The sequence below is a fragment of the Miniopterus natalensis genome, chromosome 11 (genome assembly GCF_054644295.1).
Source record: "Miniopterus natalensis isolate mMinNat1 chromosome 11, mMinNat1.hap1, whole genome shotgun sequence".
Classification (NCBI taxonomy): Eukaryota; Metazoa; Chordata; class Mammalia; order Chiroptera; family Miniopteridae; genus Miniopterus; species Miniopterus natalensis.
In genome coordinates, this window is record NC_142091.1 from 18,699,108 (window position 1) to 18,717,764 (window position 18,657).

The 18,657-nt window shown below is 36.1% G+C and overlaps 1 protein-coding gene across 6 annotated transcripts in view; it reads right to left on the reverse strand.

The window, feature by feature from the left end:
* DYNC2H1 (dynein cytoplasmic 2 heavy chain 1) overlaps window positions 1–18,657 on the reverse strand; it is a 244,128-nt gene that overhangs the window by 43,102 nt on the left and 182,369 nt on the right. For 5 of the 6 annotated variants that reach the window (XM_087821570.1, XM_016206739.2, XM_087821573.1 and 2 more), the window contains one exon: window positions 11,246–11,362. The exons of the other annotated variant lie outside the window; for it this stretch is intronic. In XM_087821570.1, the coding sequence (XP_087677696.1) occupies window positions 11,246–11,362 (117 nt within the window). The remainder of the gene's footprint in view (window positions 1–11,245; window positions 11,363–18,657) is intronic. 6 annotated transcript variants of the gene reach the window in all.

Sequence of the window (18,657 nt, forward strand, 5' to 3'; positions counted from 1 at the left end):
CAGTCAATGGCACATGCCTGGGTTGCAGGTTCGATCCCCAGCCCAGGTTGGAGTGCATATAGGAAGCAACCAACCGATGAGTCTCTCTCACATCAATGTCTCTGTCTGTCTCTCTCTGGCTCCCTCTCTCCCCTCCTTTCCCACCCTCCCTCCCTTTCACACTCTCTGAAAATCAATGGAAAAAATATCCTCAGGTGAGAATTAACAAAACAAAAACAAAAACAAGTAAAGGAAAGAAAGTAGTACTATGAGTTTGATGAGTTTAAAGAGCTGAAAGATCTATACAGAATCTCTGGAAGCCCATTCCCCAGGATAGCTGGCTGCTTTACTGTTTTGTTTGTCCCAAAGCCAGTTATTAGCAAATAAACAGAGCTTAGATTTCCAAACCTGGTAATAACTATTTCTTTTCATACCAAATTATCAGGTGGATCAAAGGCAACCAAAGCAGTCATGTTTTAAAGCTCATTTAGTTTGGTTCCAATTAAAGGTATTTTACTTAAAGCAGAGGACAAATGTGTGCTAATTACCCAATAAACTGTTTAAATTAGAAATGCTGAAGAACTAAAACAGAAGGCCAGATTGCTGGTGACTAGTAAAGCAAGTACAGCCAAGGCTGTGAAACGCAGAGGAGGGGAGCATTTTGAGTTGATGTACTGAAGCTGATATTGGAAGCTATTATCACACCTTTCTAAAAGAAAAATCGAGAGGAAGCTAGCAAGTGAATAGAAAGCAGCTTTTGTTTTAAATGTACATTGTTTGTTAATGATATATGCCTTCAGAATTTCATAGCTTTTTAAAAAAATATATTTTTATTGGTTTCAGAGAGAGAGGAAGGGAGAAGGAGAGAGAGATAGAAACATCAATGATGAGAGGCAGTCACTGATGGGCTGCCTCCTGCACTGCAACTGGGCATGTGCCCTAAAAATCAAACCTTGATCTCCTGAATCATAGGTCGACACTCAGCTGCTAAGCCACACCGGCCGGGTCAGAATTTCATAGCTTTTACTTAAAATACTATAATATTAATTAACACCAAACCCAGTAGTTATACCTAGGGAGAGAGGTAGACAATTTGCAGACATCACTGTCAAGAGGACATTTAGCTTTGTCTGTATCCCTTGTTCCTTTGATAGAAAGCCATTTTTCACATACAACTTGGGTATGTAAAACAAAATGGCAACATTTTTTTTTGAAAACTAGGTGATTAATACAAAAAATGGCATATTAAAAAGGCTATATTTATTTCTAGGAAAGTATATTTAATAGGCTATCTGCTCCATAACTTGGCCAGAATGATTCTGCTGTTCTGTGAAACTATCATAAAAGAGGTAACTTAGTAGAATACTAGATAACAACACACTCTCACATTAAGAGACCTAATGCAGACAACGGTATTTAAAATGCTTAATTTTGTTATGTGAATTTTACCTCATTTAAAATAAAAGTCATGAGTAAAATAATGAATGTAGGAGGTGACAAAGAGAAAAATATATAAAAATTCATTTATACCACTGGAAATTTTTAGGATGCCAATTCATTACTCTGGAAATTGATTTTTAAAATTAAGCATTTATCCTGACTTTCTGGTATGAATTGTACTTTATGGTAAATCCATAGTCCTAGTGAATGTGGAATAGCTCTTCTAAATAGAACTCAAGCAAGTAGTTTTGTAAGAAGTGAGAGAATTAGAAGTTTTGACACTATATTTAAAAAAATCAATTCTGATCATTTTGATGGGCGTTAACACTATTAGGTGGAAGTTGATAGAGAAATTTACATTGAGAAAGTGACTGTCACCATTAGAAATCACTGATCAGTTAGCACCACACAATATGTGCCTGCTCATGCTTTCCATTCTCCTCTAGAAATCCCATTTGGCAGAACCTAACAGGACATCAGCTGGAAAAGGAGAACTTCAGTTTGCAGTCTCAGCCTCGGCATCACCCAGCTAGACACAAAAAGTATAGAAAGCTGGGTTGATTTGGAGCTGAGAGCTTATATCTCCTCTCCAAGAACAGGGTATGCCTTTCGATAAGGTGTGCCCTTCCTATACTATACTATGATATAGTATAACGAATTCAGCTTTACCTACGAAGCAGTCATGTAAACAAACAAACTTCACATACTCAGCCTTTAAAATTAAGTTCAAACCTGTAGCAATTTGGGAGACAGGAGAGCAAGTAAAACAAGCACCAATAAAGCAACTCTGCTAAAATCAGAATATAGGGCATTATAACAAAGACATATGACATGGTTTCAACTAGCCAACATGTGATTGAAAATTCATGATATAAGGGAGGGAAGGGATGTCTAGATTTAGAGAGAGATAACATTTATACACAATATGTAGCAGTTGTTTGGATCTGAGTTCAAATGAACTGTTAAAATATAGTTGTAGACAGGAAATTTGCACATGGACTGGTATTAAATTAATTATTGTTTAATTTAATTACTGTTAATTAAACTATAGTTTCTTTAGTAAAGTAACATAATGTTAATAATATGGTAGTTACAGAAGATGAAATTCTTTATTTAGGGCGCATATCAAAGCAAATTATATACACAACTTGCTTTGAAATGCAATGAAAATAAAGGCTGTGTTCGGTATTACCCTTTCCACCTCCAGTTTCTCTAGGTTTTCTCTACTTAGCTCTTTGCCCAGAGGGTGATCTTGTTATTTTGCAATAAAGTGACCCTTCTGCTCTAGAGTCCTTTGGTTGAACCAGAGGCAAGGGGGAGTGTTCGGAGCATTTATTTCTGGGCTCCCTCCCTGCTAGGCTACAGGTTGGCACTTGTCCCTCTCCCAACCCCCAACCCCAACTGTAGCAGCTCTTGTCAAGCAGCCCCTCCAACAGAGACAGTCACAGCTCCTTTGAGTGACTACCCTCCCTGCCAGCTCAGGCACAGAGGCCTTAGCTGTTCACTGCTATTGTTAATCTTACAGTGCTTCCCATCCTTGCTGACTTCCTTTGCCCTGCCCCTTCCTGTGTAAACTGTCCCTGCATTAAACTCTCTCCCGTTACAACAACAACATACTGCAGAAGATGAAATCATAATGAAAATTTAAAGATATTTAAAACTGGGCAATAATGAAAACACATATACAAATTTGTGGAGTACCATTAAAATAGTGACATAGCTTTCAGTGCTTAAAGAAAAAAAAGAGTGAGGGAATTATGGAACCAAGCAAATCAAGAAACAGAACGTTACAAAAAGAAAAACAGAATAAAAATCAAAGGCAAAGGTGCACCCCATCGGAAGGCGTACCCCATCGAAAGGCGCACCCCATCAAAAAGCATACCCCATCGAAAGGCACACCCTATCAAAAGGTGTACTCTATCGAAAGGCATACCCTAAGGAAAGGCACACCCCACTGAAAGGCGCACCCTATGGAAAGGCGCACCCTATGGAAAGGCATACCCTAAGGAAGGGCTTACCCTATCGAAAGGCGCACCCTATCGAAAGACATACCGTATGGAAAGGCATACCCTATGAAAAGGCATACTCTAAGGAAGGGCCTACCCTATCGAAAGGCGCACCCTATGGAAAGGTGCACCCTATGGAAAGGCGTACCCTATCAAAAGCCACACCCCATCGAAAGGTGCATCCTAAGGAAAGGCGTACCCCATCAAAAGACGCGCCCTATGGAAAGGCGTATCCATCGAAAAGTGTACCCTATTGAAAGGCATACCCTATCGAAAGGCGCACCCCATGGGAAGGCATATCCTATCGAAAGGTGTACCCCATGGAAAGGTGTACCCCAGAAATGCATACCTTAAGGAAGGGCACACCCTATCGAAAGGCATACCCTGTTCTTGGAGAGGAGATATAAGCTCTCAGCTCCAAATCAACCCAGCTTTCTATTCTTTTTGTGTCTAGCTGGGTGATGCCGAGGCTGAGACTGCAAACTGAAGTTCTCCTTTTCCAGCTGATATCCTGTTAGGTTCTGCCAAATGGGATTTCTAGAGGAGAATGGAAAGCATGAACAGGAAAAAAGAAACTCTGCCCCTCCTATTAGCTTGCATTCTTCTCAGCATCTTCTCAGCAACAGTCCTTAACCCCTTGCGGCAGCTGGTTCCAGCGTCCAGCTTATTTCAGGACATCAGAATCAGCCAAGCATGGACATATCAGTACTTCTGAGGAGACACCACTCTCTCCTCAAAGTCTGAGTCCCACCTCCCTGGGACCTTTCTCCAAGTTTCTCGGTTCTGATGACCTCAGACTCATCCCTTGCTTCCCTAGCTCTAGGGGAAATACTTCCTGCAAATATCTCAGTTATTTAGTTGTTCCCTTTTATTGTTTTTTGGGCCCTACAACACTCGTATAACCAATTCCCTATATTAAATTATTTGTTGAAATACCTAGTGTGTTTTCTGCTTTGCTGCCTGGAATACACAAGTGAAAATTGATTTATTGTAAATTACATAGTTCTTGTTTATGAAAAGGAAAAAAACATAACAGGTTTTGGGGGTTGGTGGTAGTAGATAAAGTTTTACTAAGAACTAAATTCCAAGGAAAATCTTTCACCTAGGACTTATTGACAGTGTTATATTTGCTGAGTTTCAGAAGTTTTTGAAAGCCTCCAAATAGCTCTAAGCACAATGGAGAAGTCCTCTTATCCAACAAAGGTATTTACTATAGATATGTTCCCTACCTTAAAATTTCTAAAGCCAAAGTACTGTAATTATATTTTATATGATTTCACCTTAATTAAAAGAAGAAAACTAGACAAGAGTCTAATTTTCATTAAGAAAGTAACAGTCCTATTGTTTGTTCCAGTGCTCTAGATTTTAATTTAATTTCAATGCATTCTTTTGAAATTAAGCTATGCTGAATCTAAAAATTCAATTTGACAAATACACAAAGAAATAATAAAATAGGTACTGGGTCAACTTGTTCAATTATTGCTCAGAAAAAAAAGTCCATCACCTATTTTTTCTCTTTCAACAAATTCTATCACCCTAAAAGAGATAATTTTATATGTAACTCTTACCATATGGGTAATTTAAATGAGAACTAAAGAGAGTTCTCAAGGTATATAAAGGAAATGTAAACTGGTCAGAATGCCAGTAAATCTCATCCATTATCACCATCAACTAGGTATTAAAATTGCTGGGTGGTAGCTGGTGCGTAATAAAAAGTTTAAAGCATGAACTGACTTTTCAAATGCATACCTGCAGAATTTTAAGTAAGATTAGGTTCTTCATGTGTCATGCTTTTCAGTATTTTGCTTTTCAAATTATTGTTTTTTAAACTACTATACTAAGTTTTTCAACAGACATACCAGGGGAAATGTCGCAAAAATATGAGATGTTACTAAATCATGCATTTAAACTATTTTAAAGATGATATAACATGAATTAATATTAACACACAGTAATGCTAGAAGTTATAATTACATTTTTATATATATTATGTATTTTCCTGAACAAGATAAAATCACTAATATAGTGACTAAAAATTTCAACATCTTGCCCGGCCAGGCGTGGCTCAGCGGTTGAGCGTCGGCATAGGATCCAGGAGATTGCGGTTCAATTCCCGGTCAGGGCACATGCCCGGGTTGCAGGCTTGATCCCGTCGGGGGCTTGTTGATCAATGACTCTCTCACCATTGATGTTTCTATCTCTCTCTCTCCCTCTCCCTTCCTCTCTCTGAAATCAATAAAGATATATATATATTTTTAAAAGTTTCAACATCTTAGCCTTCAAGCATGAAAGGCTAAATAAATAAAAGGTCTTGACTATGGCAATGTCATTCAATACTGCTAGGACGAAACTTTTAAAAATATACAAATAAGAATAATAATAAAAATATTTAGTCCATGGTTTTGCAGTGTTCATAAGGAGAAAATTCTGAGATGCTCTAAATTCAGTTACAGCATCTGAGAGTGACAGAAAGAGAACTGTTAAGACTGTTAATGGCTGTTGGCCATATAACAGAAAACTGCTCACATTCCTTCCATTGCCTGTTGGAACTCTGGATTAATTTCCAGGTTGCTATTTCAGCAGATTATTTTAGTCAGGCACCTGTTGTTTACAGGTGGGCTTTCCAGACTGCTACCCACTGCTCACTCATAGGATTAGGCATTTCTGTATGTGAACTCTGAGCCTATCCCAGAGCTGACCCCCCTCACCTTCTCCCACCTCTTTGCCTATATAGCTCATGTAAATTTCCTTCAGACTACTACTTTTCCCCCCTTCCCTCTAACTGATGTATAAAAATGCTAGCAAAATTCTAGGACAATTCATGCATTGTCTTTTCTATCTAGCCATGGTACAGGTCTTCCTTTTGACTAGTGTTTTGGCTCAATAAAACATTACTTATAAAAAGACTTTTGGCTGTGGAAGTTAAAGATTTTTGTTTGTTTGACATTGTGTTCAAATCTGTTTTCTACTAGATCCGTACAATAGCCCCCTGAAGACTGATTCTACTTTTCAGGTTGCCACAATACTCAATATAAGTTCCCACCACCTTGCTCTTAGAACACTGTAACTTCCTCTTACTTGTTTTCAGGCCTCTACTATCTCAGTCTAATCCACTGTTCCTATCATCAGTTTTGCCTTTATAAAACATAGATCTTTACTTATTACTTCCACATCCCCTTCTTAATAGCTTTGTCACATCCCACTCTGGCACAGCATTTGAATCTTCCCAGCCTGGTGCTACTAAAGTCTTTGCTCTAATGTGTAGCCACCATTCCATTCCAAGCTTCCTTTACTCTGTCAGGTTATAATAACAAACTGAGCAGACTTCTCCGGTCCCTAAAATACCATTCCCTCTTTTATTAATTCACAGAACTTCTTACACATCATGTAACCTCTATTTTTATCAAGAGAATTACTTCTTACTCATGTAATCATCCCTGACTTACTCTCAGCAAAATTAATCATTCCCTCACCTGGGATCCCAAAGAATATTGTCATACCTATATTTTTGTGTGTGTTGTTATCACCACTTAGTAAATCACAGCTCCTCTATCACAGTGCCTAACATACAGCAGGCACATCAACAGACACTTGATGAGTATGAATGAAAGAGCAAACGAACAAATGAATGCAGAGAACTCCTTTTTCACCCAAGGAGAAGCTAAGAAAAAGTTCAGAAGTGACTCAGCTAAAGTCCTTTATATATTTAATGGGAAGTGATTAGAACCTAATGGCTACTATATACTTTTCATCAAAAATTTATTTTCATCGCTTAATTATTATTTTAACTCAGTTAATGATTAACCATAACTTGATAATAATGATAAAAAACTCTAAAACGAGAATGTGGCACTAAGCTGTTTCACTTGAAACATTTACATGCATAAATTTCAAAACTCTCCCAAATAAGAGCATTCCTCTATCTAACTGCCATATATTAACTTGCCTAGTTTAAAACACAACTTTTATGGGAACTATTAAGCAAGTTATAAATTAGTACTATAGATACATGGAGAGAAAAATATAACAGCTGAAAAGGCTTCTGTGAGATGCGAGGACTTCAGCTGGCCATTGGCTTAGCATAGCTAGGAAATCCCAGAAGAAACTTCTAGGATCTCTCACAGACAGAATCCACCATGGCTGGTTATGGAGCACTGAGATCAGCCTGACCATGGAAGAGGCTGAGAGAGAAGGTTCTATATGGAGTCAAGCTGTGAGAAAAAATACTTTCTTTAGGAAAATTAATGTGATAATGATATGAAATAGAACTTGGAGGAAGTATATATTAGAAAGAAAGTCAAATTTGGAGTTTTCTGCAATAATCCATGTGAGAAAAGAACCAAAACCTAAATTATGGCAATGGCTTCAGGGAAAGAAGAGAGGCAATAAACAAAATGTTATGATGATGAAATGTAACATTGATAGATTTGGCTATTATAAATTTAATATAACTTTGAAAAGAATCTATATTGACCATGCAAATAAGAGTGTTATACTTTACTGAAGATAATACAATAAATCTCTGGGTTTAGAAGTTTTAGAGACAATAAAGTAGAATGCTAAACTCACGCAGACCCCTTCTCTATCTTGATTTTACTACCTATCCAAAGGTAAATTAAAAATACTTTATTTTCTAATAATTGTAAAAACAGTACAACAACAATAATAAAATTAACATTTTTTGAGTGACTATTAAGCATCAGGCACCGTCATAACTATATATTTAATGCTAATGACAATGTTAAAAAGGAGTAGTACTCATAAACCACAAATTTTGCCATTAATGTTTATAGTGTTTATATTGTCAGAATAAAAAAATAAAAAATAAATTGTCAGTGAAATTATACTTTTTATTAACTTTTTTCCTTTGACAAAGGCAACAACAGAAAAACTAAAAGAAAAAAACTGTTTCTATCTTATAAATAAGATACTTAAGTGACCTGATAAAAATGTGATTAGGTCTCCTAGATTTCTGACTTTCAAAACTGATTTTAAAAAATTTTCAGAATAACGGAGCAAAATATTATTTAAGATTTCCTTTTAGAATTTATTGATTTAGTGGACAAATAATGAAATTAATGAGTATTAAAAAACTCAAGTCTAATGAAACAGTATACACACATCCACATTCAGACACATAGAAATGTATATGAAATATTGTACGCTAGAAGCACAATAGAAAAACACTAAAAGTAACATTTATTCAGAACTGATATTAATCATTCATAAAAAATAATGATCATAATTATGGTAAAAAGTAATTAATTTAAAACAATTCGATTAGCATTTGATTGAAAACCCTTTGCATGTACAATTTAATTACAATTCTAAGTGACCCAATATATTAACATTTTTCTACAAACCTGTTCTTTTATCTAATTAGGATAAGCTTCTTAGTTAATTACATAAGATTAATACAGAAAATGTATGCTATTCTTCTAAATTCACTGATTAGTTATCAAAGGTATATCAAATTTCCAAAATGTAAAAACCTTAAAGCAATTTCATCCTAATATTATTTTTAAATTTGCATAATAATAGCTAACATTCATTGAGCACTTAACATAGGCTGGGTACACTTCCATGTACTCAGTATTAACCAATCTAGTCATTATAGCAATCACTAGCCCCATTTCACAGAGCAGGAAACTAGACAAAGAGGTGAAACAAAATGTGCAGTCATATCTAGAAGTGGCAGAGTCAGAATTTTAAACCAGGCAGTGGAATTTCATAGTCCATGTAGTAAGCATGATAATGCTTACTACAGTATATTGCATTAAGAAAAAATGGTAAAATATTTCATTTCTGTCCTATTTTAATAAAACTTTATATTACCTTGCAGTGTGGTTTTATAATAAACAATGGTAAAACTGTATTAAACTAAAAATTATATAAACACACACACACAAACACCCCTAAGAACTGGCATTTGCTATTCTAAATGACACATTGATCCTGTCTTACTAATGAAAAGTGATCTTTAGAGTCAATCCAAAGAGATATTAAGAAGTATTTCATTTTAATCATTTCATTTTCATTATTTCCTCCAGTGTTTGTAATGCAGATCTCTGCAAATTATGAAGTGGTATTTGTGTTAGACTAGTAAGAATTATAAAAAAGTTACCCCATGAACAGAGAGAAAGGTAAATCTATGCATAGGGAACCACACGAACAAATACAAATGTTAAAAAGTAGCTGGCATGTTAAAAACAAACAAAAATACAAAAAACCCAGCAACTATTCAAGTGTAGAAAAACATGGGACATGTGGTTCAAAGAAGTCAGAATGAAGACAGCCAGTCTGGGATGAGACCACAAATGCCCATGCTAACAAGCTGGCATTTTATTTTATTCCTAAGCAATCAAATAAGTTTTCAAACAGGTGAATTATATGATCCAGAAAGAGATTAATAAGAGTAGAACATGAACTGAAAGGTGGGAATCCCAGGTTTAGTCCAAGGACACCTATCTATCTTTATTAGGAACAATAAAGCCAAAGCAGCCACATGCCAATGGGTTCGAAAAATTACCCAAAAATCTGTATTTCACCTTCCTTTCGATTCTTTGTTTTAGGTTGGGATTCACAGTTTCCATCCCCTCTGTGTAGCCCTTTAGAATGACGACTCATTTTGAGAGTCTACTGAGCTTATAAATATGACCTTATATGACCTTTAATCATCTCTATATGAACTTATAAATATGATCCCAAGGTGCCTCCCCTACAATAAAGTATTTCAACATCATTTACTTTAATCTGTGCTTCTGCCCCACACTTACCTCAATATTCCTATATTTTACTCTAACCAGGCTCCCCACTTTTTCCTTTGTATGTAGGAACTGTGGAGTTATGTATGGCATGAATCCAACATCAGAGAGCTAGTAATAGACTATATCTACAACCCAAATGAGAAAAGTGAAGAGTTGAAAAAGGTAAAGAATTAATGAGTTTCTTATATTGGGTTGGGTCTTAGGAGGCAAATAATGTCTGTCTATCATCTATCTATCTATCTATCTATCTATCTATCTATCTATCTATCTATCTATCTATCTATCATCTATCTATCTATCATCATCTATATCTATCATCTGCCTATCTATCATCTACCTACCTACCTACCTACTTACCTACCTACCTACCTATCTACTTATTTATCTACCTACCTATCTATCTATCTATCTTTGAAGTCCCTTCCCTGATTCTCTTTATGTAATAACAGGAAAAAATTATCCAGAGTTATGAAGAAGGTATCTGCTTGTTATTAGCGAAGGGGATAGGAGTGGAAGGGATGGGACAACAATAAAATGCAATGGGCCTAATGGAGAGAAGTAGGTAAGGCAAGGAAGGCTAAACTGCATATTTCAGGAAACTTCACACAGTGGGAAAAGTCAACTTCATGAACTTCAGGAACTGCCCAAATTTAAAAGAATCCAGTCCAAAGGAAAGTGAGCTAGTAGGTGATCACATACTCAGCAATGTGAGCTGTCCCTTGCAACTTCACAAATGTTCACTAAAAGGACAAGATTCAGGACATGCTATCCCAAAATATGACACTCTGGAGAAAGAAGGCAAGGTGTGAGCAAAAATATAGCAGGTATAGGGGATGACACAGCACACGACCAGGAAAGACAAATTACACTGGTGACACTGCTTCCTCGGCGGATCGATTTCTGTTACTATTATTTCTTCCATCTCATTCCAAAATATTGTATATATTAAAGGCAGGTCAATGCCAAATTTTACCAACATGGACAATTTGTAGGTAAAACTGAAGGGGGAAAAACGTTAGGGAGAAACAATCAGAACGATTTTCCACTACTAACCTGGTTTAGTTTCTTCCAGAGATTAAGGACAGGAGAAAGTTCATTAGACCAGATTTCTCTATCAAATTTGCCACCAGCTGTTACTGATCTGCCCAAGATTCTCAACTGTGAAATAACCTGAATGAACAAAATAAGTAGCAACAAATGAAAATGACTTCAGTCGAACAGAAACAGCATAGGTACAAAAATAGACATATTTATTTTATAAAAACAAAGACCAAAATAAACAAGTTTAATCCCATTATCTATTCAATTGGCTTAATATTTTACTGATTTACTTAAGCAGTTAAAAAACAAAAGAACCTAAAAACAGTACGGAGGCTTCTCAAAAATTAAGAATCCAGTTACCACATGACCCAGCAATCCTTCTTCTGGGTGTCTGCACAAAAAATTTAAAAACATTTATTCACAAAGATATATGCACCCCTATGCTCACTGAAGCATTCATGGTGACCAAGACATGAAAACAACCAAAGTATCCTTTGATAGAGGACTGGATAAAAAATATACAGTGGTACATATATACAATGGAATACTACTCAGCCGTAAGAAAAGATGAAATACTGCCATTTGCGATAAAATGGATGGCTCTGGAGAGAATATCATGCTAAGCAAAACAAGTCAGACAGAAAAAGTCAAGAACCATATGATGCACTCATATGTGGGATACAAAGCTGAAAGCAACAATAAACAAGTAAAAACAAACAAACAAAAACAGACAACAGTATGGTGGTTACCAGAGGGAAGAGGGGTGGGGGGTAGGGTGGTCAGGGGTCAGGGGGTCAAGTACATGGAGACGGAAGAGTATCTGACTTTGGGTGGTGGATACCCAAGGCAATATACAGATGATGTATCATAGAATTGGACACTGGAAACCTATATTATTTGATTAACTAATGTCACCCCAATAAATTTAATTAAAAACAAAATGATGTATTATAATGGCTCTTATTTGAAAAGTTGCTTCTTTAGCTAGAAAGCTCGAATTATTCATTATTAATAACCTCTCAATGTTCCTATTTGCTCACTTCTGAAATCCAAAATATGTTTCAGTTTGACTGGTTTAAATTTCATACTTTCAAAATACTGATAAATTATAGTTTTTTTGAAAAGATGAAATGACAAGAAACATAGTAAATATTATAGCAAACTGTATAAAATAATAGAACAATTTTCAATAATTACTGGTTGGTAAAAATCATCAAAAACTAAGTTTTAAGGCTCTATATTAAGTTGGTGTTGTCATCTTAATGTTTCCCGTATACTTAAGACTCAGATGAAAGAGTATAGATCAATTAGTTAAAACAAGGCAAGGTAAACAAAGTATTCCCTAGTTAGGGCTTTCACTTCTGTGACTTCCTTTGTTATCCATATTTTTAATCAAAATCAATTCACTCACATTTTCTTTTCTTTTTTTAATGACTTCTGTTTCAATAACATTAATAAACCTTCTTAAACATTTGCTAAGAATGACCCAGAATATTACCAAGTATACTAAATATTGTATTATAGATACTGGAGTATGTGTATAAAAATCAGTGAGGTACCCACTGATTGTTCTTCATAAATATGTCAACTGAATATTAAAATTGTGCTGTCTCATTGCATATCTAACATAAACAAAATAAATTTTAAAAAAAGGCATGTTTCCCTAAACTAGTATTTTAAACATCAGCATTTTCAGCATGTTGACTACTTTTTTTTACTTTTTGAGAGATGTTAGTTGTTTTTCCTTTTTAACAGATTGGACTATATTTCATATTTTGTTGGGTTCTTGTATTACTAAAGTTTGTAATAAAATAAGGGCCATAAATCCTTCAGAATGAATGCACTGCTTAATTGTTAAAATCCACAATCATGCTGCTAAACTCGTCACTTCTAGAGGTTTGATTGATTCCCTAATCTTGAAAACTGTGGTGATTCAGTGTTTCATTTTCTTTGTTTTTCTGATAAATTATTTTCATTTGCTCTAGCTGAACCTACAACAGCACCTAATTTATCAGCTTTGCTAGACCACAAACATCACCAGTTGGTAGTCAGAAGTGCTATTTTAACTCTGGTAACATTTCCTATCACTTATTTGTGTTTTAAATTTGTCAAATACGACAGAAAACAAATAAGAATGCAAAGAGCTGTCTGAAGAAAAAGAGGTTCAAATATTTTTTATATGTGATGTTAAAACTATTATAAGAATAAAATGTTTGCCAGCCCAAAAAGGTCATGCTTTCTGCATTAGAAAAATAACATGTGAGGCTGCTTTTCTTAATAACAGTGTCATAATATATTGTGATCTTCAATGAACAGACAGTATAAAAAGGAGTTCAAACAAATGATATAAGTATTTTTATGATGAGGGCAGGGCTATAACTCATAACCATGGACTGACCACCCTTTGTTTCTACAAAATCTTACATATTTCTCTCTTTTGCAAAGCACAGATAAAATGTCTTTCCATTACTCATGTTTTAAACCAATTAAAAATACTCCCTTCAGTACTGTCGTGCACACTGCTTAGCAACAGGCACAGGCTCCGAGGAGCGCCGTGGGCCATGTGTCGCCGTGGGAGCATCGCCGCGCTCGCCCAGACCTCCAGGGCACCGACGGCGCTCCAGGGGCGCGCCCGCGGACGGAGTCTCACCCGGCTACTCCCCCGGCTGCACGCACCAGAGCACCTGCGGCCACCAAGAGATGCCGCAGCACGAGATGCAGGAGGCTGCGCCGGCATCACCTGGCGCACTGTCTCACAGGGAAATTTTATAAGTAGGAAGAATACACTCTAAAATGAGAGTATAAAAGTACAGTATAGCAAATAAATAAACCAGTAACAAAGTCATTTATTATCATCATCAAACATGATGCACTGTATGTGCTATACTTTTATAAGCCTGGCAGCACAGTAGGTTTGTTTATACCACATCAACCACCACAAACATGGAGTGATGTGTTGTGCCACGATGGCTACAATGTCACTAGGCAATAGAAATTTTTCAGCTCCAATATAATCTTATAGAAACACCACAGTACATGTGGTCCCTTGTTGACCAAAACTTTGCTAATGACACATGCCACTACTGCAAGTTAGGGATGGTTACACAGATTCAGGGTTAGTTTTGTCCTGAAAAATATAAGAATTACTGGTGAGTATGATTATAATTGTTTTATTTTATTATTAGTTATTGTTGTTATTCTCTTACTGTGCCTTATAAATTAAACTTTACCATAAGCATTTATGTATAGGAAACATTATATATGTGTACCAATATTATACATATATGTATATACATACATATATATAATGTGGGGTTCAGTAGGTATCCACTGAGGTCTTGAAATGTATCCCCTACAGATAAAGGGGGACTACTATATTAGAAAAATGACAGTTTAGCTTTTTTCCTTTCCAATCCTTATACATCTAATTGTCTTTTCTCGTCTTCCTGACATAACTAGATCCTTTTCTGCAATGTTGAATAAAAGCAGTGACAGTTGACATTCTTATCTTGCTCTGATTTTAAAAAGAATGCTTTCTAACATTTTATTATTGATTATAATATTTGCTATGTTTTGCAGATACTATTTATTAAGTTGTATTAGTCTTCTTGGGCTGCCATAAAAAATGCCACAGCCTGGATGGTTAAAAAACAAAAATTTATTTTGTCACAGTCCTGCAGGTAGGAAGTCAATAAGATCTAGGTGCCAGTATGGTCAGTTTCTGGTGAACACTCTTTTTTTGGCTTATAGATGGCTTATATTTCTAATGTTAATATATGATGTATAAAGGAGGGAAAAACCCTTTCTCTATGTCTTTCATGTCTTTCAATAAAGAAATCTGTGCCAGGCACACACAAGATCAAATGGTAACTTCTATTGATTGTGAGATGAGATTTCACTCACCACGTTAAGCACTGACATCATCTTTTTTTGTTTTGTTTTGTTAATCTTCACCCAAGGGTATTTTTTCCTTTTTTTTTTTAGAGGCAGTGGAAGGGAGGGCAGAAGGGAGAGAGAAACATGGATGTGAGAGACACATTAATTGGTTGCCTCTAGCACCTGCCCCACCCACCAGGGCAGGAGATCGAACCTGCAACCCAGTGCATGGGCCAGTGCTCTGACCACTGACCAACAGTGGCCAGGGCTGACATCATCATCTTTCCAAGGCAACATACTAAAAGCCTGAAAATAAATCTCAGGAGACCCCCTAGCTTGTATAATTTTAATGTAAGCAAATTAAGAATAAACTTTCTCATCAAAGGATGTTTAAATTTAAGACTAGTGAATATACCAGCTTCAATATACTAGTGAATATATTGTTTGCAGTAATAGGCTGAACACTTCATTATAAATCATATATATTAATATTTTATATATAATTCTGGTCAATACTAAGTAACTTAGACCTGAAATTAATTACTAAATTATATAAAATGTATGGATTCAGCTCTGCCATGAGAATATGTAATTATGATGCTTTGTTGCACTTTGTATAATTAGTGGCTCTAATAATCCTACTTGCTGAGAGTAAAATTATACTTTTGTTATTTATGAAAGTATAAATAAGACAAACACAGAATAAACACATCATATTATATATACAAACCCATAAACACACATATATGAGACTTCATGTCTCCTAATATTTCTACCTATTTATTTAAAAAATATTTATTATGTGCCACAGTTAAAAAGAACAGGACAGTTAAATTAAAAAAAACTAAACATGTACCTGTCATATGATTCATCCCTTCTACTCCTAAGTATGTGCCCAAGAGCAATAAAGGCATACGCTCATACGAAGGCACAAAATTTTCAAATGTATATAGCAGCTTAATTTTAGTAGCTTCATACTGGAAACAATGTAAATATCTCTCAATGAGTGAATGAAAGACAAACTCTGGTGCATCCATACAATGGGCTACTAATGAGCAATAAGAAGGAATAAACTGCTAGTACACACAACATGGCTAATCTTGTATAAATTATGACTCCAGACAGAAAAGAGTACTTAACTGTATAATCCTTTTACATAATTGGCAACTAATCTACACTGACAAAAAAGAAATCAGTAATTGCTTGGGATAAATGAGGGAAGACAGAAAAAAGGGATTACAAAGTGTTAGAGAAAACTTTTGGGTGGTAATGGAAATGTTCGCCATCTGACGTGTTGATGTCTCACAGGAGTGTGTGTGTGTGTGTGTGTGTGTGTGCATGAGTGTGTGTGTGTGTGTGTGTGTGTGTGTGTGTGTGTGTGTGTGAAACCTTATCAACTCATACACTCTATGTGCAACCTACTGAATGGAAATTAAACTCAATAAAGCTGTAAAAACTGAAAAAAAGTATTAAAACAACGTTAGTTCACAGAATAATGAGGAAAGGGGCTTTAGGCCAATAAAAACACTGGTTATTCTGGTGGGAAAAGGTAAACAAGTGTTGATATGGCTGCTGCACAGAGAGGCTATGGGTTTCTCACTGTCACCCTTGGTCTTGGCTCTGGGTGCCGCCCAGGTACTAAACCTTGTTTCAGGTGCTACTGCCTCCCAGAGAGGCAGGAAGCCACCTCTCTGAGTCACTCAGTCCTTATCACAGGCTTGAACGGTGCCTGTCATGCCTGTGCTCGGACTGCGAGGAGGACTGAAACATGAACTAGGTGTCATTTTCAAAACCTGCCATGGTGTTCATGCCCCCCCCCACCAAGAATGGACATCATTAAAACACCCATACTACCCAACCAATCTATAGATGCAACACAATTACCATCTAAATACCAATGGTATTTCACAGAACAGATAATCCAAAAATGTATATGGAACCATAAAAGACTAAATAGTCACGGCAATCTTGGAAAGAACAAAACTGAAGGTAGCACACTACCTGATATCAACTGTACTACAAGGCTACAGTAATCAACACAGCACGGCACTATCATAAAAACAGACACATGGATCAATGGAACAGAATAGAGCACAGAAATAAACCCACTCCTTTACAGTCTGTTAATATATGACAAAGGAGGCAAAAACATACAATGGGGTAAAGACAGTTTATTCAATAAATGGTGTTGGGAAAATTGGACAGATACACGCAAAAAAATGAAACTAGACCAACTTCTTACACCACAAACAAGAATAAACTCAAAATGGGTTAAAGACTTAAATGTAAGGTTTGAAACCATAAAACTCTTAGAAGAAAGCACAAACAATAAAATCTCTAACAGTTCTCTTAGCAGCATTTTTCTTGTTGGGCAAGGGAAACAAAATAAAAAATAAACAAATGGGACTACATCAAATTCAGAAGTTTTTGCACAGCAAAGGAAACCACTAACAAAACAAAAAGACAATCTACTGAATAAAAGAACATATTTGCCAATGATACATCTGATAAGGGGTTAAAATTTATGAAGAACTCATACAACTCAACAACAAAAAAACCAGACAATCCCATTAAAAAATAGGCAGATGACCTGAATAGACACCTCTCCAAAGAGGACATGGAGATGGCCAACAGGCATATGAAAAGATGCTCAGTGTCACTGTCAGAGAAATGCAAATTAAAACCACAATGATGAACAAAATAGATCCAGTGACACAGAAGCATGGAACAGGCTGAGGAATCTCAGAGGGAAGGCGAGGGTGGTGGGGTGGTGGGGAGGTTAACCAAAGAATTTATATGCATAAATGCATAACCCATGGACACAATAGCGTGGTGAAGGCCTGGGGTGGGGGGAGGGTACAGGGTAGAAGGAGTCAATGGGGGAAAAAAGGGATATCTGTAATTCTTTCAACAATAAAGATAAATTTAAAAAACAAAAAACAATGAGATATCACCTCACACCTGTCAGAATGGCACCATCAACAAATCATCAAATGACAAGTGCTGGCGGAGATGTGGTAAAAGGAAGAACTTGTGCACTGTTGATGGGAATGCAGGTTGGTGCAGCCACTATGGAAAACAGTATGGAGTTTCTTCAAAAAATTAAAAAAAGGAACTGCCCTATGACCCAGTGATCCCACTTCTGGGTATTTATCCAAAGAAACCCAAAACACTATTAAAAAAAATATGTGCACCCCTATGTTCATTGCAGCATTATTTACAATAGACAAGCTATGGAAGCAACCCAAGTGCCCATCGGTAGATGAGCAGATAAAAAATGGTGGTACAGATATACAATAGAATATTACTTGGCCATAAAAAAAATCTTACCATTTGCGACAGCATAGGTGGATCTAGAGGGTATTATGTTAAGTGAAATAAGTCAGTTAGAGAAATAGAAGTACCATGATTTTACTTATATGTGGAATATACAGAAAATAAATAAATAAAACAGAAACAGACTCATAGATACAAAGAACAGACTGACGGTTGCCAGAGGGGAGGGGGTTGGGGGTCTGAGTGTAAAAGGTAAAGGGATTAGGAAGTAC